A 27,373-nucleotide genomic window follows, 5' to 3' on the forward strand; every position below is an offset into this window, starting at 1 on the left:
AACCAGTTAAGTTGCAATTTTTTGTTTGTTTTTACTTTTACCAAAGAAAACAGTATCTGCAGTTCCTACAGCAACTCCTTAATAATTTAGTTTCAAATTTTGTTTAGGGAATAAGAAGTATGGAAAAAGCTTTCCCAATTTCATAAGCAACTGCAAATAGAATCAAGACTCTTAGTTTTCAAACATAACTACAGTACTGTTTACAGAAAATACGTTTTTCACCCCCACTGGTTTCATAAACTATAATCAAACTATCAGCCCAATTATGGTCTCGAGGCAGAATATTCTTGTGCTATGCTTTCTCAAGATGTTCTATCCTCTTAAAGTGTTTATAATATTTAAGGAATTGCAACTACATAAAATTTACAAATATAAAACCTATTAACTTGTAGTTTTTTATTTGTTTTACTTTTCCTTCTAGACAGCAGCATCTGCAGTACCCTCATCAACTTTTAATTAATATAGTTCGAAGCTTTGTTCTGGGAATAAGAAGTGTCTTATCTAGTGTCTGGGAATAGGAATCTTATTTTCAGAAGCAGCTGCAAATAGAATCAATACTCTTATTACCCATAAATGACCAGAGTGCTTTTACAGATAATGTGCCCACCCCCCGCCCACCCCATTGCTGACAAAAGCATAAACTATAATCACATTAATCAGCAATTAGCTCAATTACGGTCTTGAAGCAGAGTATTCTTGTACAAGGTTCTTATTAATTATGCTCCATCTTCTTAAGACATTATATAATAAGGATATTTAATAATATATGAATGCTATATATTGCACATAAATAATGCATAATAATGTTTAAATAGGGATATCAATAATAAGGATATTTAAGGAATTATAACTGCATAAAATTTACGCATATAAAATCTATTTAATTGCAAAAATATTATTTTTATTTTTACCCAAGACAACAGCATCTGCAGTTCCTTCAGCAACTCCTGACGAATTCTTTAAGACAAGTTTATATTTTCCGCTATCACCACGGACGCACTTTCTTACAGTGAGCACTGTGTTTTTCTCGTATTTTTCAATTGTGATCCTGAAACATGAGACAAAAAAGCGATTAGATGTACAATTACAGAATATGTGATATTTTTTTGGGGTTATGGGGGGGAGGGTTCAAAGCATCAAAAAGGCATTATTATTGCTGAATTATAATGAATAGGCCTATATATGAACACAAGGGAATATTGCAAAACTGTTAATACTTTTTATCAGGGGATATCAGGGGTCAAATACTCCTCTGTTCTCCTTTTCATCATATTTTTCAATATTATAATGAAAGAATCAGAAAAAAAGAAGAGAAATCAGATATAGAATTCCAGGAAATTCCACAGTGTTTTAATGGGGAGGGGGGGGGATTAAAAAACATCAATATCGATGAATTATATGAAATAGGTCTATATATGAACTTCTTGGGAAAATTACTAAAATATTAACTTTGTAGAAAGAGTGAGCAAATGTCCAAACAATATTTTTTTTGGGGGGGGATTTGAGGGGGGGGGGGGGATTAAAAAACATCAATATCGATGAATTATATGAAATAGGTCTATATATGAACTTCTTGGGAAAATTACTAAAATATTAACTTTGTAGAAAGAGTGAGCAAATGTGAATATTTTCCTGCGTCTTTGTCTGAGCAATTGTGTCATTTTTAATCACCCATTCTTTGCAGAAACACACAAAAGATTAATATTCTGTCATGCAAGTGGTTTTTCTTCCATAATATCTTAACATTTAGGAATTCAAGTAACATAAATGACGTTTTTAATGATCACAAAACGGCCATAACAAAACGATCAAAACCGTCTCCTTATAATTGAACCTCTAAATGTTATCGCTTAGAATATATTTGTGGTTTGATCCTCTAATTATAAAACAAAGTGCTGTTGAAGAATTCAGAAGGAAGAAAAAGGCTCAGAAATAGAAAGATTCAGAAGAAGTTTGATTAGAAACATTTTTTCTAAGACTTTTAGATATAACTTTTATCAAAGTAGTTTTAGGCTTGCAAAACAAAATACGAGTCTTGATCACACATTTTTGACGTCAAATTTTGACATATTTTTGACATTTTTGACGTCATATTTTGACGTCTAAATACGAGTCAAAATGTGGAGTAACTGTTAACTTCAAAACTTGAAAGTTCTTGCGTTAATTAAAAAAGAAATGAAACATTTTGCGTTTTAATTTCTTAATTAAAAAAATCAAAATTCATTCGCTAAGAGTTTTATTTTTATTTTATCTTATAAAAAACACCATCCTCCGCGTAAATAATTTCTCCCACTAAAAACTAAAATTTGACAAGAATTTATTATATAATGCGTCCATTAAATAGCAAAGCGTTAATTATTTCAAAAGCGAAAAGCGAAGGTTATGAGTAGTAAGAAGGCCAAATTAAGGCCGAATGAAGGCCAAATATCACAACCGCTTTTTTGGAAGGATACATTAGTAAGGAAGCAATAGATTTGCAAAAGAGCAATAGAAGTTAATAAGGCGACAACAATTTTTCTAGTTAGTAGAGGGACCTAGGAGCGGAGCCCAAAGTTTTTTGACCTAATAAGGGGAAATGCCTGTTTTCTTAAGCCATGTAACTATTGCACAGTCAAAAAGTGTATGTTCACCAATAACGCGTTGAAATAGAACAAACAGGGAATAAACGTTTGGTATGGCAAAAGTGACCATGAATAGTTTTGAATATAGAATAAACAAATGAAAAAAAATATTTTAAATTATTAAAACCTTAGGAATTAGTTCCGTTGAAATTTTGAATTTCTGAAAAAAAAAAAAAAATCAAAAGCTAAAAGTTATATGAGTGGCTACTTTCTGAGTTTTTGATAAGCATTTTAGACATTTATAATAATAAAACCACTAAGGATGTCATACGGGGACGTTGGGACTGTGATCCTCTCCTTATATTAAAGTTAAAGGACTATTTGTGGTCATAGTGCACGTGCTGCTCAGGATTATAAAAAGAGGTATGATCGGTATGGGGTTTGCTAAAATTTATGAAGTGGGAAATGGAAAGAGGTGTGAATAAGTGATGGAGTATATAGGATGTTTGTCATTTAGTTAGTAGCATTATTTTTTCCATTTATGCTCATTCAAAATGGAAAGCAATAAAGCAATGGTGAAAGCCGAAAAGAAAAATTCGTGGTGATAGAAAGAGAAAAAATCACCTCGGAAAGGTATTTGTTCCCAACCTGAAATGAATAAGGTTTTTGAAAGTTGTTTGAAAGAAAACACTGAGAAAAAGAATGGATTGCTGATATTATCAAGTCCAATACAAAAGTTGAGCATCATAAATTTTTTAAAATGATTTAGAAAAAATAAGGAAGATTTTTCTTTTGGATTCCAATTCACCGGACATTTTAACAAGGGCTTATCTATTACATGATAAGAAATTAAGTCAGACCAGCCGTCATTGGGAACTTATGGAACGGCCTTGACCGTGGTTGAAAAGAAAAAAAATTGTTTTTGTTTTAATTTTTTTTTGTCGTTGCTATTAGAACGTTTATGTTAGAGCCTAAAGCTAATCTTTGAGGCAGGTCCATATATACTGAATGACAAAAAACAAGTGAGACGAGCCATTTCTTTACCCCTATGTCAAGTCAAAACTACCCCTGTCACCCTGTGTACCCCTGTCAAAACTACTAAACATAAACCGATGTACTAAATGCCCAATACAGGCCACATCATTCAGCTAACAGCCACAATTTTTACAGGTTTTAACTTTATTTGAATCCTTGAATTTAACCTGTTCCAACAAAGAGCTTAGAGCCCTTATTTTTTACCTTCTTTAAAGATACTAACATATGAGATGGCTTTACCTAGATTTTTTGCCCCCATCCTAAAACTTGAAAAACATATTTTTGTATATTCATTGAGGAATGCCCCATTTCTGCTCCCACAAAAGTTTTTAAGCCCTCCAGTCAATACCAACTTTTGGCTAATAGGCATTTCATTGGAGCAATTGGACTTTCCCATGCATCGTATGTAAGTAAAACAGTTGTTGTTTTTTTCAATTTTAAGTTTTAAAAGCTGTAAGTGTTTTGTGGTTTTAGATTTTAACAAGTGAGCATCATTTTCGGAAAAAAACATGATTTTATAATTTTGTAGAGAGGACCTGATACCTCTGTAATACATTTCTAATGTACTGGATTTGATGGTGCAGTTTTCGTCAAAATCACTAGAATAATAGGGATGGTTTACCCCTTTTTTGAAAGTCAGGCAGATTTTCTTAGGCTCGTAATTTTTGATAGGCAGCTTTAAACTAAACGAATTAGATATATTTGTGGCCAAAATAGAATGTCGATCCTTATATATATATATATATATATATATATATATATATATATATATATATATATATATATATATATATATATATATATATATATATATATATATATATATATATATATATATATATATATATATATATATATATATATATATATATATATATATATATATATATATATATATATATATATATATATATATATATATATATATATATATATATATATATATATATATATATATATATATATATATATATATAAACTTTATCTCTATCTTAATATTCAATTTCCAAATCCTTTATCAAATCTTCTACTGAAAGAAGACGAGAACCATAACTGGAAAAGAAAAGCATTAATGACGGAAAAAAGGATTGAACACACAAAGGAATAAAGACAGAAATTCAAGAAAAAAGATAGATGACATACATTTGAACACATTATTGCTTTCAGTCTATAAGATTCTAATATTTCATCTAATTTTATTAGATTATACCATATATATATATATATATATATATATATATATATATATATATATATATATATATATATATATATATATATATATATATATATATATATATATATATATATATATATATATATATATATATATATATATATATATAAAAATATATATATATATATATATATATATATATATATATATATATATATATATATATATATATATATATATATATATATATATATATATATATATATATATATATATATATATATATATATATATATATATATATATATAGACTCAGAGATCCCGAGGCCCACTTCCGAGCCTGCCACTGCTGTATTCCTTGCTCGTGTAACCTTTCTTTTACCTTATCAACCACTGTATCCGAATTCGATCCCTGACCTTCATTCCAAAAATACGAATATCCTACTTCATCTAAAATTTTCTGAATGTCTTGCGGCCACCCTACTTCTATCTTATCCTCCAACAAACTAAAATACGCTTCTTAAAAGCCTATTTTTACTTCTTAAAATTTTTATCCAAAACTTCACCATTCTTATTAACCTATCTTTTTTTTATCCTACTTAGTCCTATATCCCCCTCACTATTCTTACTAACATACCTTTTCTTAACCGACTTAATCCTAAATTCCCCTCCAGTACAACACTGTGAGTGGATTTATGGACCCTCAAAACTCTCTTAAATTAATTTCTTTGTATTCTCTCTAACTCCTCACTTTCTCTAAAACCCCACAGCTCACACCCGTAATGCATAACTGGGAGGAGTTTAGTCCTAAATAAATATTTATGCATTGCTAAATCCCTAATCTTTCCAACCTCACTTTTTAAAATTAAATTCATACAGAGATTTCCTTTTTGTACTCTATACTTAACCTCCTTTGCATACTTACCATTCCAAAAAAACTTAACCCCTAAGTACAAAAATTCTTTTTTAATCTCTATAAAATCACCTTTAAATCTAAATTCATCATTTTTCCTTAATTTTCCACCTTTCCTAAAAACTACAATTACCATTTTCTTCTTATTTAATTCTAGTCCTTTCATAGGTAAATATTCTTCCAGTATGTTTAATACTTTTTGCATTTCTTTTGCTGATTCTGCTATGAGAGCAATATCATCAGAAAACAAAAGCATACAGATTTTCGAAACACTTCAGTACTTCCGGAGCGCTTTTCCCCTTGAAGAAATCAACAATATTATTAATATATACATTGAATAAAATCGGTGACAGTGGGCATCCCTGTTTTAAACCTATTCGCGTCAAAATTCTCCCGGATACCTTACCTAGTATTCTAATAACTAGGCCTACTGAACTATATATTCCTAGAATTAATCTAGCAAAATATACAGGTAATCTGATCTCCAAAAGTCGCTTTACTAACATAGCTCTGATCACATTATCATAACGTTCAGGAACGCTACGTAAATCCTGCCCCCTCTTTCCATGATTCCTTTTCTAACTATTCAGTCTCTTCGTTCGATTCAAGTATGTTAAAACGGCATACCGATCCTCTTTAATAAACCAAATAACATTAACATTAAAAGTATCAGAGTAATAAAACTCTTTCAATTTAAATTACATTTCAGTTCTTTCATTTTCAAAAAGTTAATGTTTTTAACTTATTAATTTTAATTTAAAATTAAATTTTATACATAATAATTTAATTATAAATAATATAAATAATATATATATATATATATATATATATATATATATATATATATATATATATATATATATATATATATATATATATATATATATATATATATATATATATATATATATATATATATATATATATATATATATATATATATATATATATATATATAAATAATTATAATAATTATAAATAAATAATAATTTAAAATTAAAACGATTAAAAATAATCATTTTCAAAAAAGCTCAAAAAGATAATGATATATTCTTTTCATCACCACAATCAACACAAGTGGAACAATTCCTTTTGTGGCACGGTAATACAACAGCTGATGAAAATTTAATAATTGGAATGAAAACCGAGCAAAACCCAAAATAATATTCATATGTATTTGTTCAACTTTCGTTATAGAATTAAAAAAGATAAAGAGATGTATAAAAGAAGCACAAATAAAATAAACGCAAAAAATAATAACAATAAGAAGGTAGGCCTAAATCGAAAAGTTGAGGTAGTACACTATTAATCCACGAAGTGTTGCTAATCCATTACTAATCCACTACTAATTCAAAACTGAATAGTTGAGGTAACACACTACTAATCCACAAAGTTCAAATATTTAAGATGAGTCAAACTTCTTGGACGAAAAAAGCTAATAATGGATAATTTTTCATTTTCTCATAATTGTTTTCCTTTTCTCATAAGTTTTTTGGTTATCGTCTTTGTGCATCGTGGGTACAATAGCGGTCTTAATAGTCAGCATGCACTAGTTTATCACAAGCACTGATAGAAAAAAGAGGAAAGGTTGATGGGGCTTAGTGGTCAAACAATCTCTCAAGAATTGTTCATAAAAAAAAAGACAGTGATCACAAAAGGATCCAATTTTTGATGCCAAAGGAGGGATCTAGTTCTGATTCATTGCAAGTAAAAGTAAGTAGGTTTGTAAAAATAAATACTAGCTTATACAAAAGTATATGGCATAAATATACAAATGCCTACTTTACTCAACAAACCCAAAAAGAAAATATATAAATTTAATTTATTTATATATTAAACACACCCGCATATTTTACTGTCAAACATTCTGCCTATAGTCAAATAATGTCAGGAAAACAAACCAGGAAACTATGTGAGATTTTTTCTGGGGGAGGGGAAAAATTAAAGTCCCCCTCTTGTTTATGTCCCCCTCTTGTAAAATTGTAAAGTCCAGATTGTAAAGTCCCCCTCTTGTTTACGTACCTGAAACAGTCCATAAAAGAAGTAAATATTCAGTGTCAAGTAATTTTTAACCTATGGTACTGCTGCCACTGCTATTACTACTACTACTAATAACTCTTCGCAGCATAAGGCCACTTGAGGACACACAGCACAATATTGTGTCTATATTAGTCTCAAGGACCACTACACCTTGATGGAGAAGGCCATGTGGTAAGCAGGTTGGAACCACAGCTTCCAGAGTTACGAGGCACAGCTTCATCAATTATGTGACCACATTAGCTTGATCAAAATGTTACTTACTTTTCATTATCAGCTACAATTTCCTTGTTTTCAAGGAGCCAAGTAACTTCTGGCTCAGGCTCGCCACCGTATTTGATATCATATTTGATAATCTGGCCTTTCTTAATTACTATATTCTTCAAGTCATCTCCAATAATAAAAGGTTTGACTACAAAAGAATAAATACTTTAAACAAATTTAGTTTAGAAAATTTAGTTTAAAAAATATATATATAAATTAGGATCATTTTTAAAAAAAAGATAATTTTTTTACACAGGGCGTGAAAAATTAGTTTATATCACGACAACTGTTAATGTGCATGGATAAATAAATAATCTGCCTTCAATAAATAAGCTTAGAGAAAATAACAGAGAACAATAAATAATTCAAAGATTGAGAAAAAATCTACAAAACCAAAAAACCAAGTGGATTAATACCAATAAACATTTTTTATTTCAGTAAATAAAATTAAATCAGGCGGAAGAAACAAATCTGCCCCTAAAAAAATCTTGAGGGATAAGCCTTGAAAAAACATTCCCTGGGAGTGAAATAAAAAAAGGCTAAAATAAAAGCCTAATTCTCAGAAAATCTTCATATTTTTGGCCTCCATAAGGTTTAATAGCTTTTTATATGTCTATGAAAGGAGGGGGCAACTTTGATATTTAATTACTATATACAAATTAGAACTGAATTCAACATTTAGCTTGTATCAGAATTACTATTATTATGAATAGATGAATAAATAATCTTTCTTCAATAAACAGGCTTAAGAAAAATAGCCGAGAAGAAAGAAAAAATTACAAAGATAGAAAAAAAACACAAAATCTACAGGGCTCGATTAATGTCAATTAATATTTTTTATTTCACTACAAAAATTAAATGAAGGCGTGGGAACAAAGGCACCTCCAGAAATGTTTTGAGGGGTAAGCCTTGAAAAATATTCCCGGGAGTGAAATAAAAAAGGCTAAAATAAAAGCCAAAAAATCTTCATATTTTTTGCTTTTATAAAGTTTAATACCGTTTTAGATGCCCATGAAGGGAGAGCAAATTTGAATAGATTCTACTGTCATGATAGCTTAATTACGAATTTAGTATTTACTTTTGAATTTGCCACTCCAATGATACCAAAATTCTCGTGGTAAGTTATATGCACTGTGTACTTATGGAGACAACAATTACATTATATAGCGGAGAAGAGGAAGATGTATGAATTAGAAAAAGAAAAAGAAGTTCAGCTAAAAATTAAACTATTAAAAAATAGGCGAGAGTTGGGTTTTTTCTCTTGGAAACAAATTTGTTGATTTTTTTTTTCAAATACAAAATTCATAATCAATGGAGACTTATAAAACCTGCTTGAAAGAAAAAAGATGTAGAAAGTAAATTTTTGCTTGTACTGTAACTTTATTTTAAAGATTAAAGCAAAGACGAAGCAAAAAAATTGAAAAAGAATATTTGAGACGTTTTTTCTTTGCCTCCACACAGAAAATCATTCTTGCAAAAAGTGGAAAGAGAGAACTGAGACAAAGAAAATTACTGAAACGGAGACGTAAGAAAGAACATTAATTTGTTAAAATATAAAATAGAAATGTTCAAACTTCAGAAAAGTACGTAGAGAAAAAAATTACCAAACAAAGGTTTAGATTCAAGTAATTTTTGACAGGGTGTTGGGGAAATAGAATATACCGAACATAAAGGCATCAGGAGATTAACCTGAACTCATGCAGCTTCTGCAGTATTGCAGTATGACAGCAGTATATTGCACTATATTGAAGTAATTTTAGCCCAGCAGTATGCAGCCCTGCAGTATATTGAAGTAGTTTTATGTGATTTTATATCGTAGGAAATAAGAATATGACATACATATAACAAATCAGACAAATCGCCTTAATTCATAGATGATGACAAGCATCTTAATAATATTTACGTTTTGCAATTCCGCAGTATATTGAACAAAATTCCGTAATTGAATTAATTTCTATTGAATTAATTTTCAACGAATATAAAAATGTGTCAAACATATGGGACATTAGGAGATTTAATTGGAAGTTATCCTAGTTCTGCTTGTAGTTTATTGAATTAAGGTCTGTGATGATCTGCAACTTGGAGGGTTGTTACCTGATTTTAAGCTCATGTTGGATGATTTCGGCTCATGTTGGATGATTTCATATATTTTGATACATAAATAAAAAAAACTAAAACTTAAGGAACTTAAACCTTAAAATAGCAGGATATGTCCGCAAATAAAAAAAGATGAAAGATACAACAAAAATAAAATTTGACAACAACAAAATGATGTGTGCCCATATATGAAGTCGATCGAACATGCATAAGATAATAGTTACGTCTGCAATTTTGTCATATTTGATTCCAATCAAAATCTCTTAGTGTAAAAAAAACTATTATCGACTTTTTAGTATTTTTATTCGAGATATTTCGACTTTTTTATTCGACTTTTTATTCAAGATAAGAGGGTTTTTTTTTCTCTCGTTTATTGCCGAAGACCCTTGGCAAAGAGCCAAGGTTCTTCCCTAAAAAACGGCATTCGTCGTTACATTGGACATTCGTTGGGTTTCCAATTGCCAAGCACATTTCCATGAAGTGATTGGCTATAATGGAGATTGGCTTAGATTGGCTATATTTGCCAATTGAACTGAAAGTGCTTTAAATGTTTTCTTTAAAGTTTTAAGAGAATAGATGGGATAACAAACCACTTTTCAGACAGGTATATTTTATCGCCTGGATTTCACAAAATGGATACCTAAAAAAACGTTCAGAAAAAGCAAAACTTTAAACATTATTATCAACTTTCGAGTGTAATATGATTGGCCAATCAGAGATTGAAGGCGAATTTTTGGAGCAATGAAAGATGGATTTTTTTTTATATCTTTAGACATTACTATACGACAGATAAGAGAAAAACCTCACTTTTTGTAACGCGAGTCTGACGTTAAAGTCAATAAGGAACACGGATCATTAACAAAACAAAAAATCGCAAAGAAGAGAAGAACGAGGACAGTAGCAGCCAGTGAAAAACAGAAGAAAAAATTATTCAAATATTTCGGTTGAGACCTCCACTCAATCGTCCTCTGTTCAAAATAATAAAAATACAGATAAAAGTCCAAAGGACAATATGAAAACCAAAGCTCAAAATAAACAATGAAACTAATTTACGGATCATTAATAAATCTTGTATGTTTTTAATAGGTTTGATAATATTCTGGCTCCAAAATAAGCAGATAATTGTTTACCCACTGTCGAAGTTGAAAAGTGGTATAAAACGTTTCAAAAGTTGTTTGTCAAAACCATCAGAGAAATAAAGAGATAAGTCAAACATATTAATTTTGTGTTTGAGCAGAGAAGGAGAAACTAGAATGAGATATGATAGTTTCACACACAGTAGTTACCCAACCTGACCTCTTCTCTGTCTTAATTTCCTTTCTCCTGGAGTGTTTGCCATCTCAACCGATCCTGCTAAAAATACATTATGCACTATTATTGCTAAGTTCAGGTCACGTTTTTCTGATAGCTGTTTTGAATTAGCATATGAGTAATAATTTCGTGGAAAATAGATGGTAGATACAACGATTATGTAAGGTACTTTAAGAGTTTTCCCTCTCTTCAAATTTCATTCTAGCAGAGCAATATAATTTCAACCAGTGTAGTATGAGCTTCTGAGTTTTCTAAGAGATTAAACCTATATTTTATATTTTTTTAAATTTTAGAGTTAAAATACCGCTTCATAACTATGCTTAACAGCTGTCAATATCGAAGCTTCGAGTATACTGATTTTAGCTCTAAAAATTGTCTTCTAACAAAATAAGCTATTCGGTAACTAAAATTATGATTAAACTATAAACCTAAGACACTAACAAAATAAATTATAGATTACTGCTACTACTAATAAATTGTCCCTTAACCAAACCGCCAGAGACCAGCACAGCCTCTCGCGGTCCATATCATCTCCGATCTATTCAAAGCTTCGCCCCCCCTCCCCCCCACCCCAGATCATAAATAATTTTATAATATCTTCCAACACAATTTGATAACGTTGATTTTCGTTTAATCCCGAATTATAGGTAGAAAAAGAGCAATTGTTGGCAACCTCTCATTCTTTCTTTGTAAAGTGTAACCAAACTCTCTTGTCCTTATCCTTTCATTCATTATCGCTTCCTAAACGTAGGATCGCAATTGTTCCTTGCGAGTTTTGCAAGAATGTTGCGAAGAATTGGGAATTTTCAAGTTTGATCCCTCTACCGAGTTGCAGAAACTGGCCTAGGACTATTCCTCTGAAAAACACCGAGCCTTACTTTTGCAATTCCTGAAGTCTCAGACCATTATTCATCACCGTTGCTTCTAGTAACTTAATCTTAGTTCTAAAACTTGTATTTTGCAATGAAATATAACATGCCCATTAAAATAGACATACTGTAAAACAATGCACTAAAATATACTAAACAATATACTAACATCATATGAAATAATTAACATAGGCTAGATTAATAACAAACTAATAACAATATACTAAATAATATATAATACTAACAATATAATAGTATAGTAAATAATAAATAACATACTGAAAAATATGCTAAAATAATATAATGCAACATTAGTACCCAATAGAGCAATAAACTAGTCTGTAAGAGAGAATATGCACTATGAAAATGACGCTACTTATCATCAAATGATACACGGAATTTTGTGAATCTTTTCCAGGGTCAACTTCATTAATAGGCAAATTGGGGTCACTGACCGAAGCTAGGAACCGGGATCCAAATTTGTTTCTTTCTCCTCAATAATCCAATTATATCTGTCTTTAATCTCTTTTTTAATTCAAACACTAAACATACAGTGCATTTACAGAATAATTTTAAACATTAATTTAAAATTAAAGTATTTGTCTAGCCATCTACTATCCAAAGGGTCGGATACAGGATGTGATTTTAGAGGCACGTGTCCCCCAAAAGTTGAGAAGTAGTACTAGTTGCAGGGATAGAGGGGGTACAGAATGCCAATGGGGGATTTCAAGCTTTGTTGGTTCCCCCGAGCATTAATTTTGTATTCACCCCAAGGCTGTATCCAGGGGGGGGGTTAGGGGGTTTGACCCCCCCCCCCCACCCGAAATGTTTGTTTGATTGGTAAAAACGTAAAAAAATGGACATAAACAAATTTTGTATGCGTTTTTTTAGGTTTTTTTTGTGTAACCCCCCCCCCCCAAAAAAAAAGTTTTTTAGTAACCCCCCCCCCCCGAACAAAAACTGGGTACGGCCTTGATTTACCCCTTCATATCAACCCGTTCAAGTAAATTGTAGTTTCAGAGGAGGAAGGACTATTTCAAGGAAATGGACCCTTGGAATGGACCCTTGGAAGGACCCTTGAAATTATTCTATCAATGTTTTAAATTATATTATTATTATTATTATTATTATTATTATTCAGAATACATTCAAAATTTACATTCATGAATTGTTTTTCAGAATAATCAACTGTGAAATAAAACGACCATCTTAAGCTAGCTATTCTAAATGTATTGATATTTTTCTTACAGGATATAATTATTGTCCCGCATATAATATATAATATAATGTGTGTGGTTTTTGTAAGGAATTAAACGGTCTGAGGGAAGACATTTTACCGCGGTGGAATTCAAGGAAATATTAAATTATATAAGTTTCATGGGAATGAAGAATTATAGTGGGAATGGCAGTGAAGAATTATAGTGGGAAGTTTCATGGGAATGAAGAATTATAGTGGGAATGATAGTGAAGAATTATAGCGGGAAGTTTCATGGGAATGAAGAATTACAGTGGGAAGTTTCATGGGAATTTGGGTAGGATAGTGGGTACAGGTATGGTATGTAAGGACCATTTTCTGTAATTTATTTACAGTTTAATTTGCATTTACGAGTATGTATTTGTTTATGATTGGTACATTGTTATATTTTTGTATTAATCATGGCCGATAAAGGCTTTTAGCGTTAATAAGTATCACATCATACCATTTAGGTATGTTTAGTCCTCAGGAATTAAAATAGAGATATTCTGTTCAGAATTTATCGGATAAGACTACTTTCTAAGGTTTGCAATAAAGTTAGAAACTTGATTCAGGAAATTAATCGTTCAGGAACTATCCCTTTACTCGATCTTGAATCACTGTTTAGTTTTTCGTCTGAATGTTTTTTTTTCTAACCTTCATGGTGACCTTACCCTGTCCCTAAGTGTTCCACCATCTTTTACCTCTGATCAGAATAATGATAATCTTCGCAATAAAAAAAAGCATATTGAAATTCCTTTAACTCCTTTTCTAAGGTCAGATTTTATTCCTTTAATTGTGAGTCATATTGTGTGGAATAAGTTGCCCGATTCAGCTCGAAGGTGCCACTCATTCAGTTCTATAAAAAAATCGTTGAAAATTCTTTTACTTCTTAGAAGCTATTTTGTATCTATTTACTTATTTTTCTTATATTTTAGTATTTTATTGGAGCCTATTTAATTTACTTAATTAATTTAGTTTTTTCAATTTATTTAATTCTGTGTTCTACGATTGCTATTTTATTTGCGTTTTTTCTCCTTTTTGCTCTTCTCTCAATGAGTAAGCTATTTTCTTCTCTGAGTAAGAGACTCGTTTGTATTCCTGCTTCTCTACAGACCAAGGAGTCGTTGGGGGAATAGTATAGTGCATTAGTGTATGTGTATTTCATCACGAATAAATCTTATATTATCTTAATAATGTAAAAACCGTTTAGCTTTAAAACAAAAAAACAAGAGACTCGAAATGATTGAAATTCTTAAGTTCAAACCAATTTAAAGCTTAAAAGACGGAAAGTTAATTTAGATATTGTTTACAACGTAAAATAGACAGGGCAGCGTAAAGTGGGAAACGGAATTTGTGTATTTTAAAATGTTTTTACAATTCAAAACGTTGGGAGAAATCGACAATTCTCCCAAATAAAAAACCTATAGCTCACACATGAAAGATCCAATGTTATAACAGATGAATAAATTTTATTAATAGACGACAGAGAGCATGCGTGTTTACGAGCTTCCTGTGCTTTTACGTCATCAACTAAGATTTCTTTTCAGGGTGACCAGCCAAAGGTGGCTGTTTACCTTCTTGCGCGAAGCAAGGCTTCCTATGTACTATCTAGCACGGGCGGATCCAAGGGGTGATTTTCAGATCACATAACCCCCACCCTAATAGGGCGAAAGTGCACTAATGCGACAACCCAAGTTCCATTGATGCCCCACTAATTCTGTATTCATCCTGCTATCTAGTATCTACCCATGTAATAAATCTATGAATAGCATTAGCCAAACAAGACGTAGCTTGAGTGGATGTAAGTAGCTTGATTATTAGTTGATATAAACTGATATATTTATAGTTGATAAGTTGATATATAGTGAATGGATATAAGTAGAATGAATATTGTTAGCCAAACAAGAAGTAGCTTGAGTGGCAGTGTCATTACAATATTCCTTAGAAAAGAAATATACCTCACTTTGAAATGAGTTAAAAGGGGGAGAAAAACAAAACATATTTTAATTAAATATCATTAAAATCCAATTACTCCAAAACTATGCTACATTTACCCGTTTGACGCACAACTTTTTCACAAAGTACAACAGCTAATCTAATCTAGTTTTTAGACAAATATTTTTTGAAAAATAATCTTTTTCAACACAAAAATTGATAAAATATTGAATGCAGGTTTAACTTTTTAATTGTTATCCACACCCCCAAGGAAAATCCTCTGAGGCTTCCACCACTAATTGAACCTAAGCACACATAATAGTTAAAACTTATTGGCTGGAAAACCTCTAAAAGAATAATAAATACAATTTTAAGCTCACATGCAAGGCCACACCAAGGGGGGGATAGGTTTGAACCCCCTCCAAAATGTTTGTCTGACTCACAAAACAATACAGGGTACGGCCTTGCTCACTTGAGTATTGCATCTTGTACTATCAGATTTTATACTATATTATCATAATAACATAATTGTATTATAGAGTTTATGCATTGTATCCAAGAATTTTAAAGAAAATTAACGTTACCTTCACCTAAATATCGGCATATTAAAAAGTATTAATTTTAGGGGTCTGAGCCAGAAAGTCGAGTATGCTGTTTGAAAAAAAAAGTGTTTAAACTTACCAAATCTAGCCTTAACAATGATTGTAAAAAGATTAATTTTAGGGGTCTGAGCCAGAAAATCGAGTATACTCTTTGAAAAAAAAAAACAAAGTGCTTAAACTTACCAAATCTAGCCTTAGCAATAATTGGCTTAGTCGGATTGCTAGGTTCACCAGGCCCAGCCTTGTTTATTGCACGGATCCTGAATTCATACTGGACACCCTCTTGTAAGCCATCAAGGGTTGCTTGAGTTAGGTCACCAGGTATCTCTTTGCCTTTCTTCCACTCTTTGCTAAACTTGTCCTGCGAATTAATCTATATTATAAAATATAGCCACAAAACTTGGTACACAACTAAAGTTGCTTTTTTCTTTTTATTGAGACGCATCAGAATGTCTGTCCTTGAGGTTTCAGTAAATTTTCTTTTAATTCTTAAAAATTCTTAAAAATTCTCGTTTTAATTCTTCTTTTTTTTAAACCCACGGGAGATATAAACTCTGTCCTATCGTTTCATAAAGTTTTTTAATCCCAAATAAACATTTCCCACCATCCCTCAATTTTCTTTAATTTAAAATCAGTTGAAATAGCTTAAATAGCAAACCAATAATATCTAAAAAGATTTATCTCTTTTTAAGGAAAATCAAATGAATTTGAGTGTACAAAAGATCTCTTGTCAAATGAAGATCAGAAGTAGACAAAACTGAAAGCATTTAGGAGAAAAGAGGTGTTGGCTCAGAACCTCCCCAAAAACGGAAAAACTGAAAAAGATCTTTTTTTGTTATAAAATGGCTTTAAAGTGTAATTTTTCCTGACATAGATGGATTAAATCTCCTAATCTGATTCCTAGCCGCGTCATTTTCAAAATGTATTTCATAAGACATTTTTAGGCTTTTTTGGTTTTTTAATAAAGGCTTTTTTTAATAAGGCTTTTTTGCTAAATTAATAAAGGAGCTTGCATTTACAGGAAAAACTAACAAAATCAAATAAAGCTAAACAAGGAGAACAAACAAACTTCTTTGAATGTCTGGTTCAAAGATTCTAAAAATAAAATAAAACGAGATTATCAATAAAAAGTGAAACATTGAAATACAGTAACTGAGTACAATGAAATAAATACAAGTAACTGAAATAAATAAAATGAAAGTGAAATTAATTGGTGCTGGAACATGCCACAAAAGGAGAGCTTACATCGAAACGCTTACCAATTTAGCTTCCAGAGCTGGAGACACATTTCCAACCTTTTATTAAAACAAACGAGTTAATAAATTGAATAATTTTTTGATAGAGTTGGACAAACACAGATAGAAATAGAAATCAGCGAGACTCCATAACTGTGATATTTTAGACATTCTACTATTTTTACTAGTTTTTAGTACTAGTAAATAAAGTAAAACTATCAACAAGTAACTAAAACTAGGAACATTCTAGATTTAAGTACTAAGACAAAATAAGGAAGAAAAAAAAAATGAAAACTTGTCCCAAATAAGCAAAATCAGGAAAAGCGTAAATAAATTAGTTCCATTCAGGCCATGGCTAAGCCGTATTCGGTGCAAAGAGAAATTTAAATAATGAAAATGAAGAGGAGAAAAAATTAAACTTTACAGAGCAGAAAAAATTAAAAAGGTTTTGTAAAAAAAAATATGAAAATACCCATTAGAATAAAAAAAATTAAAAAAAAAACTAAATACAAAACTGAATGAACTTAAAACAGAACTTATTTACCTAATTTTGAAAAAAATTCAATGCCATCATAAAAAAGAAAATAGTAGGGGGGGGGGAGGAAATATAACGAAGGCTTATTTTTATGTTGCTGATTATGATGTCTATTTTTTCAATTAAGCAATCACAAATACATAACATATTAATATACAAATATCTGGTAAAGAGAAGCTCGTTTTGCACAAATATAGAAAATATAAATTTAGACATAAGGAGTAATAGTATAGATTAGACCAGTGACTCTCAAACTGGGGTACTCGTACTCCTTGGGGGTAGCGGGGTAGGTACCCCCTACAAAAATGTATAGGGGGTACGCGGCCGGCAAACAAAAAAATTAAGCCACCCTTTAACTTTACGACTGGTAATTTAATTTATATTTTAGCTATAGTTTACTTAGTACCGGTAACTGAGAAGGTGTACCTAAAATACTTTGTGGGTAAAATGGGTACAGTGTCTAAATAAGTTTGAGATCCACTGGCTTAGAGAGCCAGTGGCTCACAGAGAATTTTATCCAGATTCGGCAGAGGCAACAAATTCTTTGAAAAAGTAACATTTTATCTCCAAGCCGGCTCCAACACAAATTTTTTGTCTAAATCACCTCCAACACATATTCTAAACACATTTATCTTCAACACACGTATTCTTTCATAATCCAATGAGGCATATTTTCTTCAGTTATAGTAAAATAATGCATATTTCCTACACAAACGTTCTACAAGGTTCCAACAAATTTTCACTAATTTTCACCACCGTTAAACAGCTAAAAACCTTCTAAAAGTGTTTTTTTAAATTCTTAAAAAAGAGAGATTTATCACGAAATGCATGATTTTCAGAGTAAAAATTTCCGAGTGATTTAATTTTCGGATTAGAATTCAATTATAAAATTAAATAAAATAGAATTTAACGTAAATATATAATTTTGATCTAATCACCCTTATCCGAATAAAACTTTTACATGAAAGAACCTTTTCTATAAGACACATTCAAATCCAAACACATGTATTTACCGGATACACCAAAAATGTTTCTGCAAGAGCAAAGGAGCCTTTTTCCTTAGCATCCAAATTATATTCTCCCGTCCAAATATATACTCAGTCCGAGTATATTATACCAAATAAGGGGATGCTAGATATAAAACCTCCTTTGATGGACCCCGAAAAGATAGTAAATTTGGCCATAGAAATCCTTCTTTTTAGGGTTTGGACTCTCTCTCGTCCCAAAAAACAGCCAAAGACCGTCCCTAGAAATCCTTCTTTTTAGGGTTTGGACTCTCTCTCGTCCCAAAGAACAGCCAAAGACCGTCCCTAGAATTCCTTCTTTTTAGGGTTTGGACCCTCTCTCGTCCCAAAAAACAGCCAAAGACCGTCCCTAGAAATCCTTCTTTTTAGGGTTTGGACTCTATCTCGTCCCAAAGAACAGCCAAAGACCGTCCCAATGAAATACAATAAACGCAAATTCTCTTGGTAATCAAGTAACATGTATTTCCTTCGTAGTTTAGAAATTCATGAAGTCCAACCTCTATGTTAGATTTCAGTCAAAGTTGCCACTGCATATATACTTTGAAAAGAATAAAAATTTGCCCTCGTTGCCTTTTCAGGAGTTATTTTTCCCTTCACTTTATCTAACATAATTTATATACTATATTCCCTCTTTAATCAAGTACCAATAAACAAAAATTCAGACTTAGCGGTATGAAAAAAATATGTAAACGCCATCTTGAATACATTTGGCATTCACTGCTATTTTGAATAAGATGGCATTTCGAACGCATAGTATTCCCAATAAGGCAATACTATCTTGATAGTTCCTTTATGATTTTTTTTAAAAGAAATATTCATCTTCAAACGTTTAGCAAACGAATTAGACGTTCTTCAGTCGATTTGTTTGTCTTTAGGTCTAAGACACAACAGACTATGAATGATTTAAAGCTTATCCAGTGTTCCAGAGACCTTATTGCAATAGATTTCCATAAACTGAAAGAACTTATTGAATAAGCCCAAATATTGAGCTCTAACGAACGGTGTTTTAAGATCAAAATGAATCTCTTACAAAAAAAGAAAATCTTTCAAGTCCATAGAACCTCTGAAACTATACAAAAGCTTTGTTAGCTCATATTAAGAAAAAATGTTTCAAATATTTTTTTATTTGTAAAGGGATTAATTGGAATTTAATGAGCTTTGAAGCGCAATAAGTAAATAATCAGTTGCAGCAGGTTTCAACAAGCGCTTCGAAGGCAATACAAAATCTGTAATTAGCTAAAAATACCGGCCAAAAAGGAAAGAATATTTTAGTCTCGACATCTGCCATGCATATTATTGTTTTTAATTGAAATTACCTTATTTCGAGTCTTTGCATTTTCTTCGTGATTCAAATATACCGAATTGTTTTTGATTATGGACAAACCTTGCCTACCTTGAATTCAATAATATATCCTGTGATAGGTGCCCCACCATCATTCTCAGGCTTGACCCATTTGAGATCCACATGGTCTTTGTCCCAGTCAGTAACTTCCACACTTCCTGGCTTTCCTGGCTCATCTAAAAAAGGATTAAAATCATTTTATAGGATTGTCCAGCTTGAATAAGAAGGGCTTTTTTTTGAAAAAATTTAACCAATCGGAAAAGACCATTCCGCATCAATTGTTGTAAGAAAACATGAAACCCTTAAAAATGGAGTAACTAGTTCATACCTTTAGTCCGTAAGAAACTCTAGTATTGCGAATTTATTCCCCAAATATTGATCACCCATTAGATCTCAGTCTTCATCCCTCCTTAATCTCACAAATAGTCCTCTGTTGTCTCGTTTTTATTCCTCCTTCGTTAGATAAGGAAAACTTATACTTAGATCTTATAATTATAATAAGAACTTTTTTTTAAGTTTTAACGGAGGCAAGACATCCTCTATTTGCCTTGTGAAAAATCTGAATTTTATTTGTATTTCAAAGGTGATTAGGCCGTAAACAAAATTTGAAACAAGAAAACAGCACACAGAATGATACAAATAAATGAAATCAATTTATTTACGTGCCTCTAAAGTTAAGCCTTTTAAAATAAAATCGTTTATAAAACAATTCAAAATAACAAACTATAAGTAAGAAGTGACTCGGCCCAATACTAACTAAAACTCTAAGAAAAGGGATTTTGATAAAAATTAATACCCCAAAGGATTGGCTTTTAATACGTATTTCAAATATATTAAATTCAATAAATTTAATATCACCTATCAAAATTTACAACTACTACTACTACTACTACTAACAACTCACCGCAGCACCAAGTCGCCTGAGGCCAACACAGCTACGCACGATTCTCTTCCACCCCAATCTATTCAAAGCCTCCCTTTTTACACCCGCCCACGAAGTTCCTATTTCCTTTAAATCTTTCTTTATGACGTCCTCCCACCCCAGACGGGGACGACCTGCTTTCCGTTTAGCCCTAGATGGTGGGCCAAAATGAAAAATCTTCGGCAATCTGTCATCCTTCATCCGCACAACGTGCCCTAACCACCTCAACCTTTCTTTCATTATAGCCCTAGAGAGCAGTATTGAACCACATTTTTCGTATAGCCTATTGTTTGAAATACGGTCAGTCAGCCGGGTACCCAGAACAATCCTTAAGCAATTTCTCTGGAAAACATCTAGCAAATCTTCATCAACTTTTCGGAGCGTCCATGCTTCAGAGCCATATTTGACCACTGTCATCACTGTAGCTTCTAATATTCTAATCTTGGTTTGGGGACTTATCTTCCTATTCTTCCAGACTTTTTTTAACTGTGAAAAAACACCCTGAGCCTTGGCTATTCTACTTTTAACATCTTCACTGCTCCCACCATCTTTACTAATAATACTACCAAGGTAAGTGAAGCTGCCCACCTGATCAATCTTTTCATTACCCAACGTCACCTTTTCGTCTTCACTTATTCCTACCCTTAGTGACTTAGTCTTCCTAACATTAATTTTCAAACCAATTCTAGCACCCTGAACTCGCAAAACCTCTAAAACACACTTTCATATAGGATGCTTAAATCATCAGCATAATCCAAGTCAAGGAGACTTTTTCCTCCCCATTTGATTCCGTGGTCTCCCATTGCCTTGCCTGTGCTCCTTAAAACAAAATCCATCAAAGTGATCCATATAAATGGGGATAGAATACAGCCCTGCTTAACTCCTGATTTAAAACAAAATCAGCTGCTAATCTCATTTCCTACAGTAACTGTAGTAGTGTTATTCTTGTACATAGCACTAATCACTTTAATGTATTTGTCTGGTATACCATACAAGGATAAAACCTTTACCAAAGCTCTTCTATCAACAGAATCGAACGCTTGCTGGTAATCTATAAAACTGAGGACCAAAGGTGTTGGAAAACTCAGGCACTTCTCAATTATTAGCCTAAGAGTGAAAATTTGGTCGACACATCCTCTACCTTTTCTACAATTTAGCTAAAGAGATTCAGCATATCAGGAAACCCTGATGCAGAGGTTTCAATCACAAGAACATAAAATTTTGTTCATTTAATGAAAAAATTTTGCCACATGAGAGATCAGGAATCTCTATTTGGCCAGCATAGTTGAAAGGTCCCAAAACTATGCCTCCGAGATATCATCCCCCCTCAGAACTCCTGGTGTAAGGTCTGTAATTTATGGAACTTGCTCATTGAATACAAAATATCGTTGGATACAAAATATCGAAGAAATTTGAAATTAAACCGATAAAAGCGAACAAAAAAGCGAAGAATAAAACATGTTCAAAATAAATAAATATAATTACATCAGTTAGTCCCTCCCCCAATTTTTAACATACTCCCCCTCCCCCCCCAAAAAAATTCAACAAGATTTAATATTAATACTGCTTGCTAGTTTGGTGTTATCAAACAATTCGTGGTAACGAACTGTAAACTAGCAGTGAATCAGCCCAATAGAAACCAAAATTCTTAAAAACCAAGAATTTTGATAACAAGAGCTACATAAAAAGAATAGGCTTTTTACGCTGATTTCAGAAATATAAAATTCATCAAGTTTAATGTTACCTATTAAAGGCTACGTACCTGGGAATATTTGCTCGATTTTCAAAAAAGTGAGAAAACCCCCCCAAAAAAGTCAAGTGATGTTAATGAAAACTAAACCATCAGATTGAGTATATCAGAAAACCCTACTGTAGAGGTCTGAATTTTCTATAAAAATGCGGAATTTCTTATTTTTGTCAGGAGAAAAAGATCACGATGCGTCTTTACTTGTTGTTTTTCTTCCAGGGGTGACCATATCGAACCGATGGTTCTAGAAGGTCAGGAGAGGGCCCATTGAAATGGAAATTAAAAGTTTTGGTGCCCTTTTTCAGTGACCAAAAAGATCGGATGGTAACTATCTGCCCTACCCCCTTTTTTCACTTGACACCTGGTCAAAATTTTAATATAACCAATTGTCTAGCATAGTTAAAAGGTCTAATAATTATGCCTCTGGCAATGAAATGACTCCCCGCAGCATCTGTGGAAAGGAATGTAAGTTACGAAATTCGGCTATTGTATACATATAGTAAATAGTGATGTCGGGCGCGGGGGTATTCTGTGAGGATTTTCCGAGGGTAATTTTTTACTGAGAGGTACATAATTAAAATAGGAGAGGGTCGAAAAATGAATAAAACGAAAACAGGATTAAAGTAAACAAAATTAAGTAACTTATATTTTAAGAAATTCTAATTTCTTAAGTGATCAAATTAATGCAAATAACTAAAGCAAGATATTGTCACATACATTGTATTTCTATTAAAAAGAGGACTCGACAGCCAAAATTCCAAATATATAGTTGAAATAATTTAGTTTAATTAATTAGTTTAATTAATTTAATTAATTAAGTTTAATTAATTTTAAGTGAATAAATGATACCAATTTTGGAGAAGCTAGAGTTTTAAGACATGTTCCTTAGGGTACCAAAATGGGTCCACTGATTTTTCAGGTTGTCAATTAAAAGTCGTATTTAACGTACAGTGCTAATTTCGGTTTTCTGACTATTTGCCATACAGAGACCCCTTATTCCTGACTTACAGTGGGTGATAAATACAACACTTCAAGGATATGAATATCACAAAGGAGAACAATCACAAAAGACTCACAATCACAATCACGTGCTTTGTTTGCCTCTCATTGCAGGCAATTTAACGGTCTTATGTCAATTTTTAAAATTATTGGCCAACATGCCTGAGACTCTAGGCAGACATGCCTTCCCAAATACTAACAAGTGTGTGTTCATTAAGATAGTCATCCTTACTCCCACCATTTACCCGTGCCCCAGCCATTTAAACATTTGCCTCTCAGTTACTTGGATTATCTGTCTTGGCTATTCTCTTTCTACAATTAGCCATGTCTTGATGCAACCTACTACAAAATACTTGATAACTTCAATTCTACTCCAAAAGGAGCGCCTTAGCTCCGCCTTCGAGTTCAACTGAGATAGACCTTCGCAATCGCCTCGATTGACCAAAACAAACCCAGTTGACGTTAGCATTCGCTTTGATTCAGACCAAATTAAATAATGAGTGATAGTGAGTTAGTGATTGGATTGTTGGACAATTTAATCGATGAAGATTATGATCGGGAGAGACGTGGAAGGCAATATAAAACTCATTCGCGTCGCAGAATACTCTCAAGTGTGAGTCATAGCGATCAAACAAATGGCTCTCGGAGCCCAGAGTTTCAAACTCGTGCTCGGTATGGCTCTTGGAGCCCTGAAATTAGTTCTAAGAACGAAAAATCTTGCTCTAGGAGCCCCACAAAAATCCATGACACAAAGCGGAAGGCTTCTCCGGAAAAACACAAAGGTAAAAGATTAAAAGAAAACACGTCAAATGACGCTCTATTCAAAAAGATTTCTGAAGAACGTTCTGGTAGCAAAGAGGGTCCCAAGATCCATAAGAAACTTGCAAAAGTTGCAAATAGAGCTTTTTCTAAGCCTTTGGAAATATTGAAGCTAAGAGAGTTATTTGAGCACCACCCTAAGTCTGCGAATACTGAAAAAATTGTTCCTCCAAAGGTGAATAGTGAAATTTCGGCTATTCTCTCATCACAGGCTAAACAGAGGGATGCTAAGGCCCTTCAAGTGCAGCGGACAATTGCTCACTCAACATTTTGTGTTTTAGAGGCAGCAAATGCGATTCTTGAGATAGAAAATGAGCATATTAAAGAAAAAGTTGTCAAAAACCTTACAGATGCAGTGCACATGCTTGGCCTCACCAACTACGATCTAAGTTAAAAAAGACGTCATGCGATGAAATTTGAATTGAACCCAGATCCCACTGTAGCATCAGCTTTATATGCCCCTGAAGTCAAAGTCACGGAGTATCTTTTGGCAAAGATATTGCCAAAACAACGTCTAAAGCTAAATCCGTGGCGGATTTGAAAAAATCTTTTCGAAAAACAAAAAACGTGCAAGGGGGGCCTACCGTTATCGCCGATGGCAGAAAGAGGCCCCCCGTCCAAATTATCGCAGAAAGCAGGGCCAGGACCATCAAGAGAGGTCCCAAGTCCAGAAATTCCAGAAAAGGGATCGCAAATAGCTGGTATGTACTATTTACCATACCCCGACCTTGATTTTTATGATTTTGTTGTTAATTTCAATAGACAGTCACAACGTTTTGCTGATAACTTTAAAGCTGAGAGAATTAGTAAGTACATCTCAAAATGGCAGTCAATAACCAGTGATTTGAATATTTTGAATATTGTGGCCTCAGGCTATAAGATTGAATTTGAGAAAACACCACTAAAAGCTTTGAAAACAAAAACCAAAAGTCTTACGTTTGAAGAAATAGAGGCTATAAGAAAGGAAGTTGATATTTTACTGCATAAAGGTGTTATTGTTAAAGTACCCGACTTCAAAATAAAGGAAATACGTTGTATTTCTCCCGTTTTTACAGTCCCAAAGAAAGATGGGTCTACCCGGTTTATTCTTAACCTTAAAAATTTAAATGAAAACCTTAAATATTACCATTTTAAAATGGAAATTGTTCATTCTGCGGTTCTTTTGATGACAAAAAATTGTTATATGGCCTCTATTGACCTAGTTGATTTTTATTATTCATGCCCTGTTGATTTTGAAGATCAAATGTGGCTTTGTTTTCAAGTTGACCTTTGTTATGCGTTTACTTCAATGCCAAATGGCTTATCATCGGCCCCGAGGGTTCTTACGAAACTTATGAAACCTGTTATCTCTCTGCTCCGAAGAAAAGGGTATTTGTCAGTTACGTATTGAGACGATTCTCTCCTTCTGGGAAGGTCATATTTAGAGTGTCAAAATAATGTCTATGAAAGAGCGAAATTACTGTCAGAGCTGGGGTTTGTGATTCCCCCGGGAAAGTCAGTTCTCATTCCAAGCCAACAAATAGAATTTCTGGGTTTTTTGTTAGATTAGCGATCAATGCGTATTATCCTGCCGGAAAGAAACATTAAAAAGGTTATGCATTTGGTTTCAAAAATTCTTAGTCAAAAATTGACTACGATTCAAGAATTGGCTGAAACTCTTGGCGTTCTTGTTTCAACATTTCCAGCAGTAGAATTAGGGCCTTTATATTACCGAAAAGCGGAATCGTTGAAAACTCAAGCATTAAGGTACGCGAAGGGTCATTTTTCGGCAAGGCTAACTTTAACATCCGATGTAAATTCGGAACTTCAATGATGGTTGGATATTGTCAATCGTGCTTCCAAAGTAATTAAGCCTAGATCAATTGAAAAATATTTGTGTAGTGATGCATCGAAACTAGGTTGGGTACTCGTGGATGGATATTCCATGAAAACGGCCACAGGTGAACGGTCCTCCGAAGAGAAGAAATTTAATATCGATGTTTTAGAAACAAAGGCCATTTATCTGGGATTAAAATGTTTTGCCCATGATATTAAAGGCATGCATGTTCGGCTGCGTTCTGACAATATAACCACAGTAGCTTATATAAATAAAATGGGAGGATCAAAATCTAAATTTTGTAATTATTTCGTAAATAAGGTCTGGCAGGTAGTACTGCAGGGCAAAGGATAGATATCTGCAGAACATGTGCCTGGGGTTGCTAATATTGCGGATAAGGCATCACGAAAATTTGATAATGAAAAGGACTGGACATTGGATTCTGAAATATTTACTATTTTGAATTTTTTGGTATGTCAGTCAATAGATATTGATTTGTTTGCGACTAGATTAAATTTTCAGATTAAACCATTTGTTTCCTGGAAACCAGATCCAGGTTGTTGATTCGTAGATGCATTAACAATGAATTGGAAGCATTATTTCTTGTATGCATTCCCCCCATTCAGTTTACTTCCGAGGACCCTTCAGAAGGTTGAAACAGATCAGGCCACTGGTATTTTGATCTTTCCTAACTGTACCACACAAGTATGGTATCCCTTAGAATTAAAGCAGTGAATAGGAAGTCCAATATTTCTACCAAATGATAATTTTACTTTGTCTCTCCCACAGAAACCGACCTTGCACCATCCATTGTCCAAGACATTACACCTAGCGGCTTGCGTCGTCTCCGGCAAGGGCTTTACCACCAAGGATATTCTCCCTCCACAGTCAATAT

At 32.5% G+C, this 27,373-nt stretch overlaps 1 protein-coding gene across 1 annotated transcript in view; it reads right to left on the reverse strand.

The window, feature by feature from the left end:
* Nucleotides 1-27,373, reverse strand: part of bt (projectin protein bent) — a 379,904-nt gene that overhangs the window by 87,607 nt on the left and 264,924 nt on the right. Inside the window, 6 exon segments of the mRNA XM_089089036.1 lie at nucleotides 912-1,048; nucleotides 3,186-3,209; nucleotides 7,988-8,135; nucleotides 16,222-16,399; nucleotides 17,298-17,333; nucleotides 20,227-20,351. Of these exon segments, the coding sequence (XP_088945162.1) occupies nucleotides 912-1,048; nucleotides 3,186-3,209; nucleotides 7,988-8,135; nucleotides 16,222-16,399; nucleotides 17,298-17,333; nucleotides 20,227-20,351 (648 nt within the window).

This window comes from Artemia sp. Qi Xiang Cuo, chromosome 1 (assembly GCF_049724085.1).
Source record: "Artemia sp. Qi Xiang Cuo chromosome 1, ASM4972408v1, whole genome shotgun sequence".
NCBI classification, from domain to species: domain Eukaryota; kingdom Metazoa; phylum Arthropoda; class Branchiopoda; order Anostraca; family Artemiidae; genus Artemia; species Artemia sp. Qi Xiang Cuo.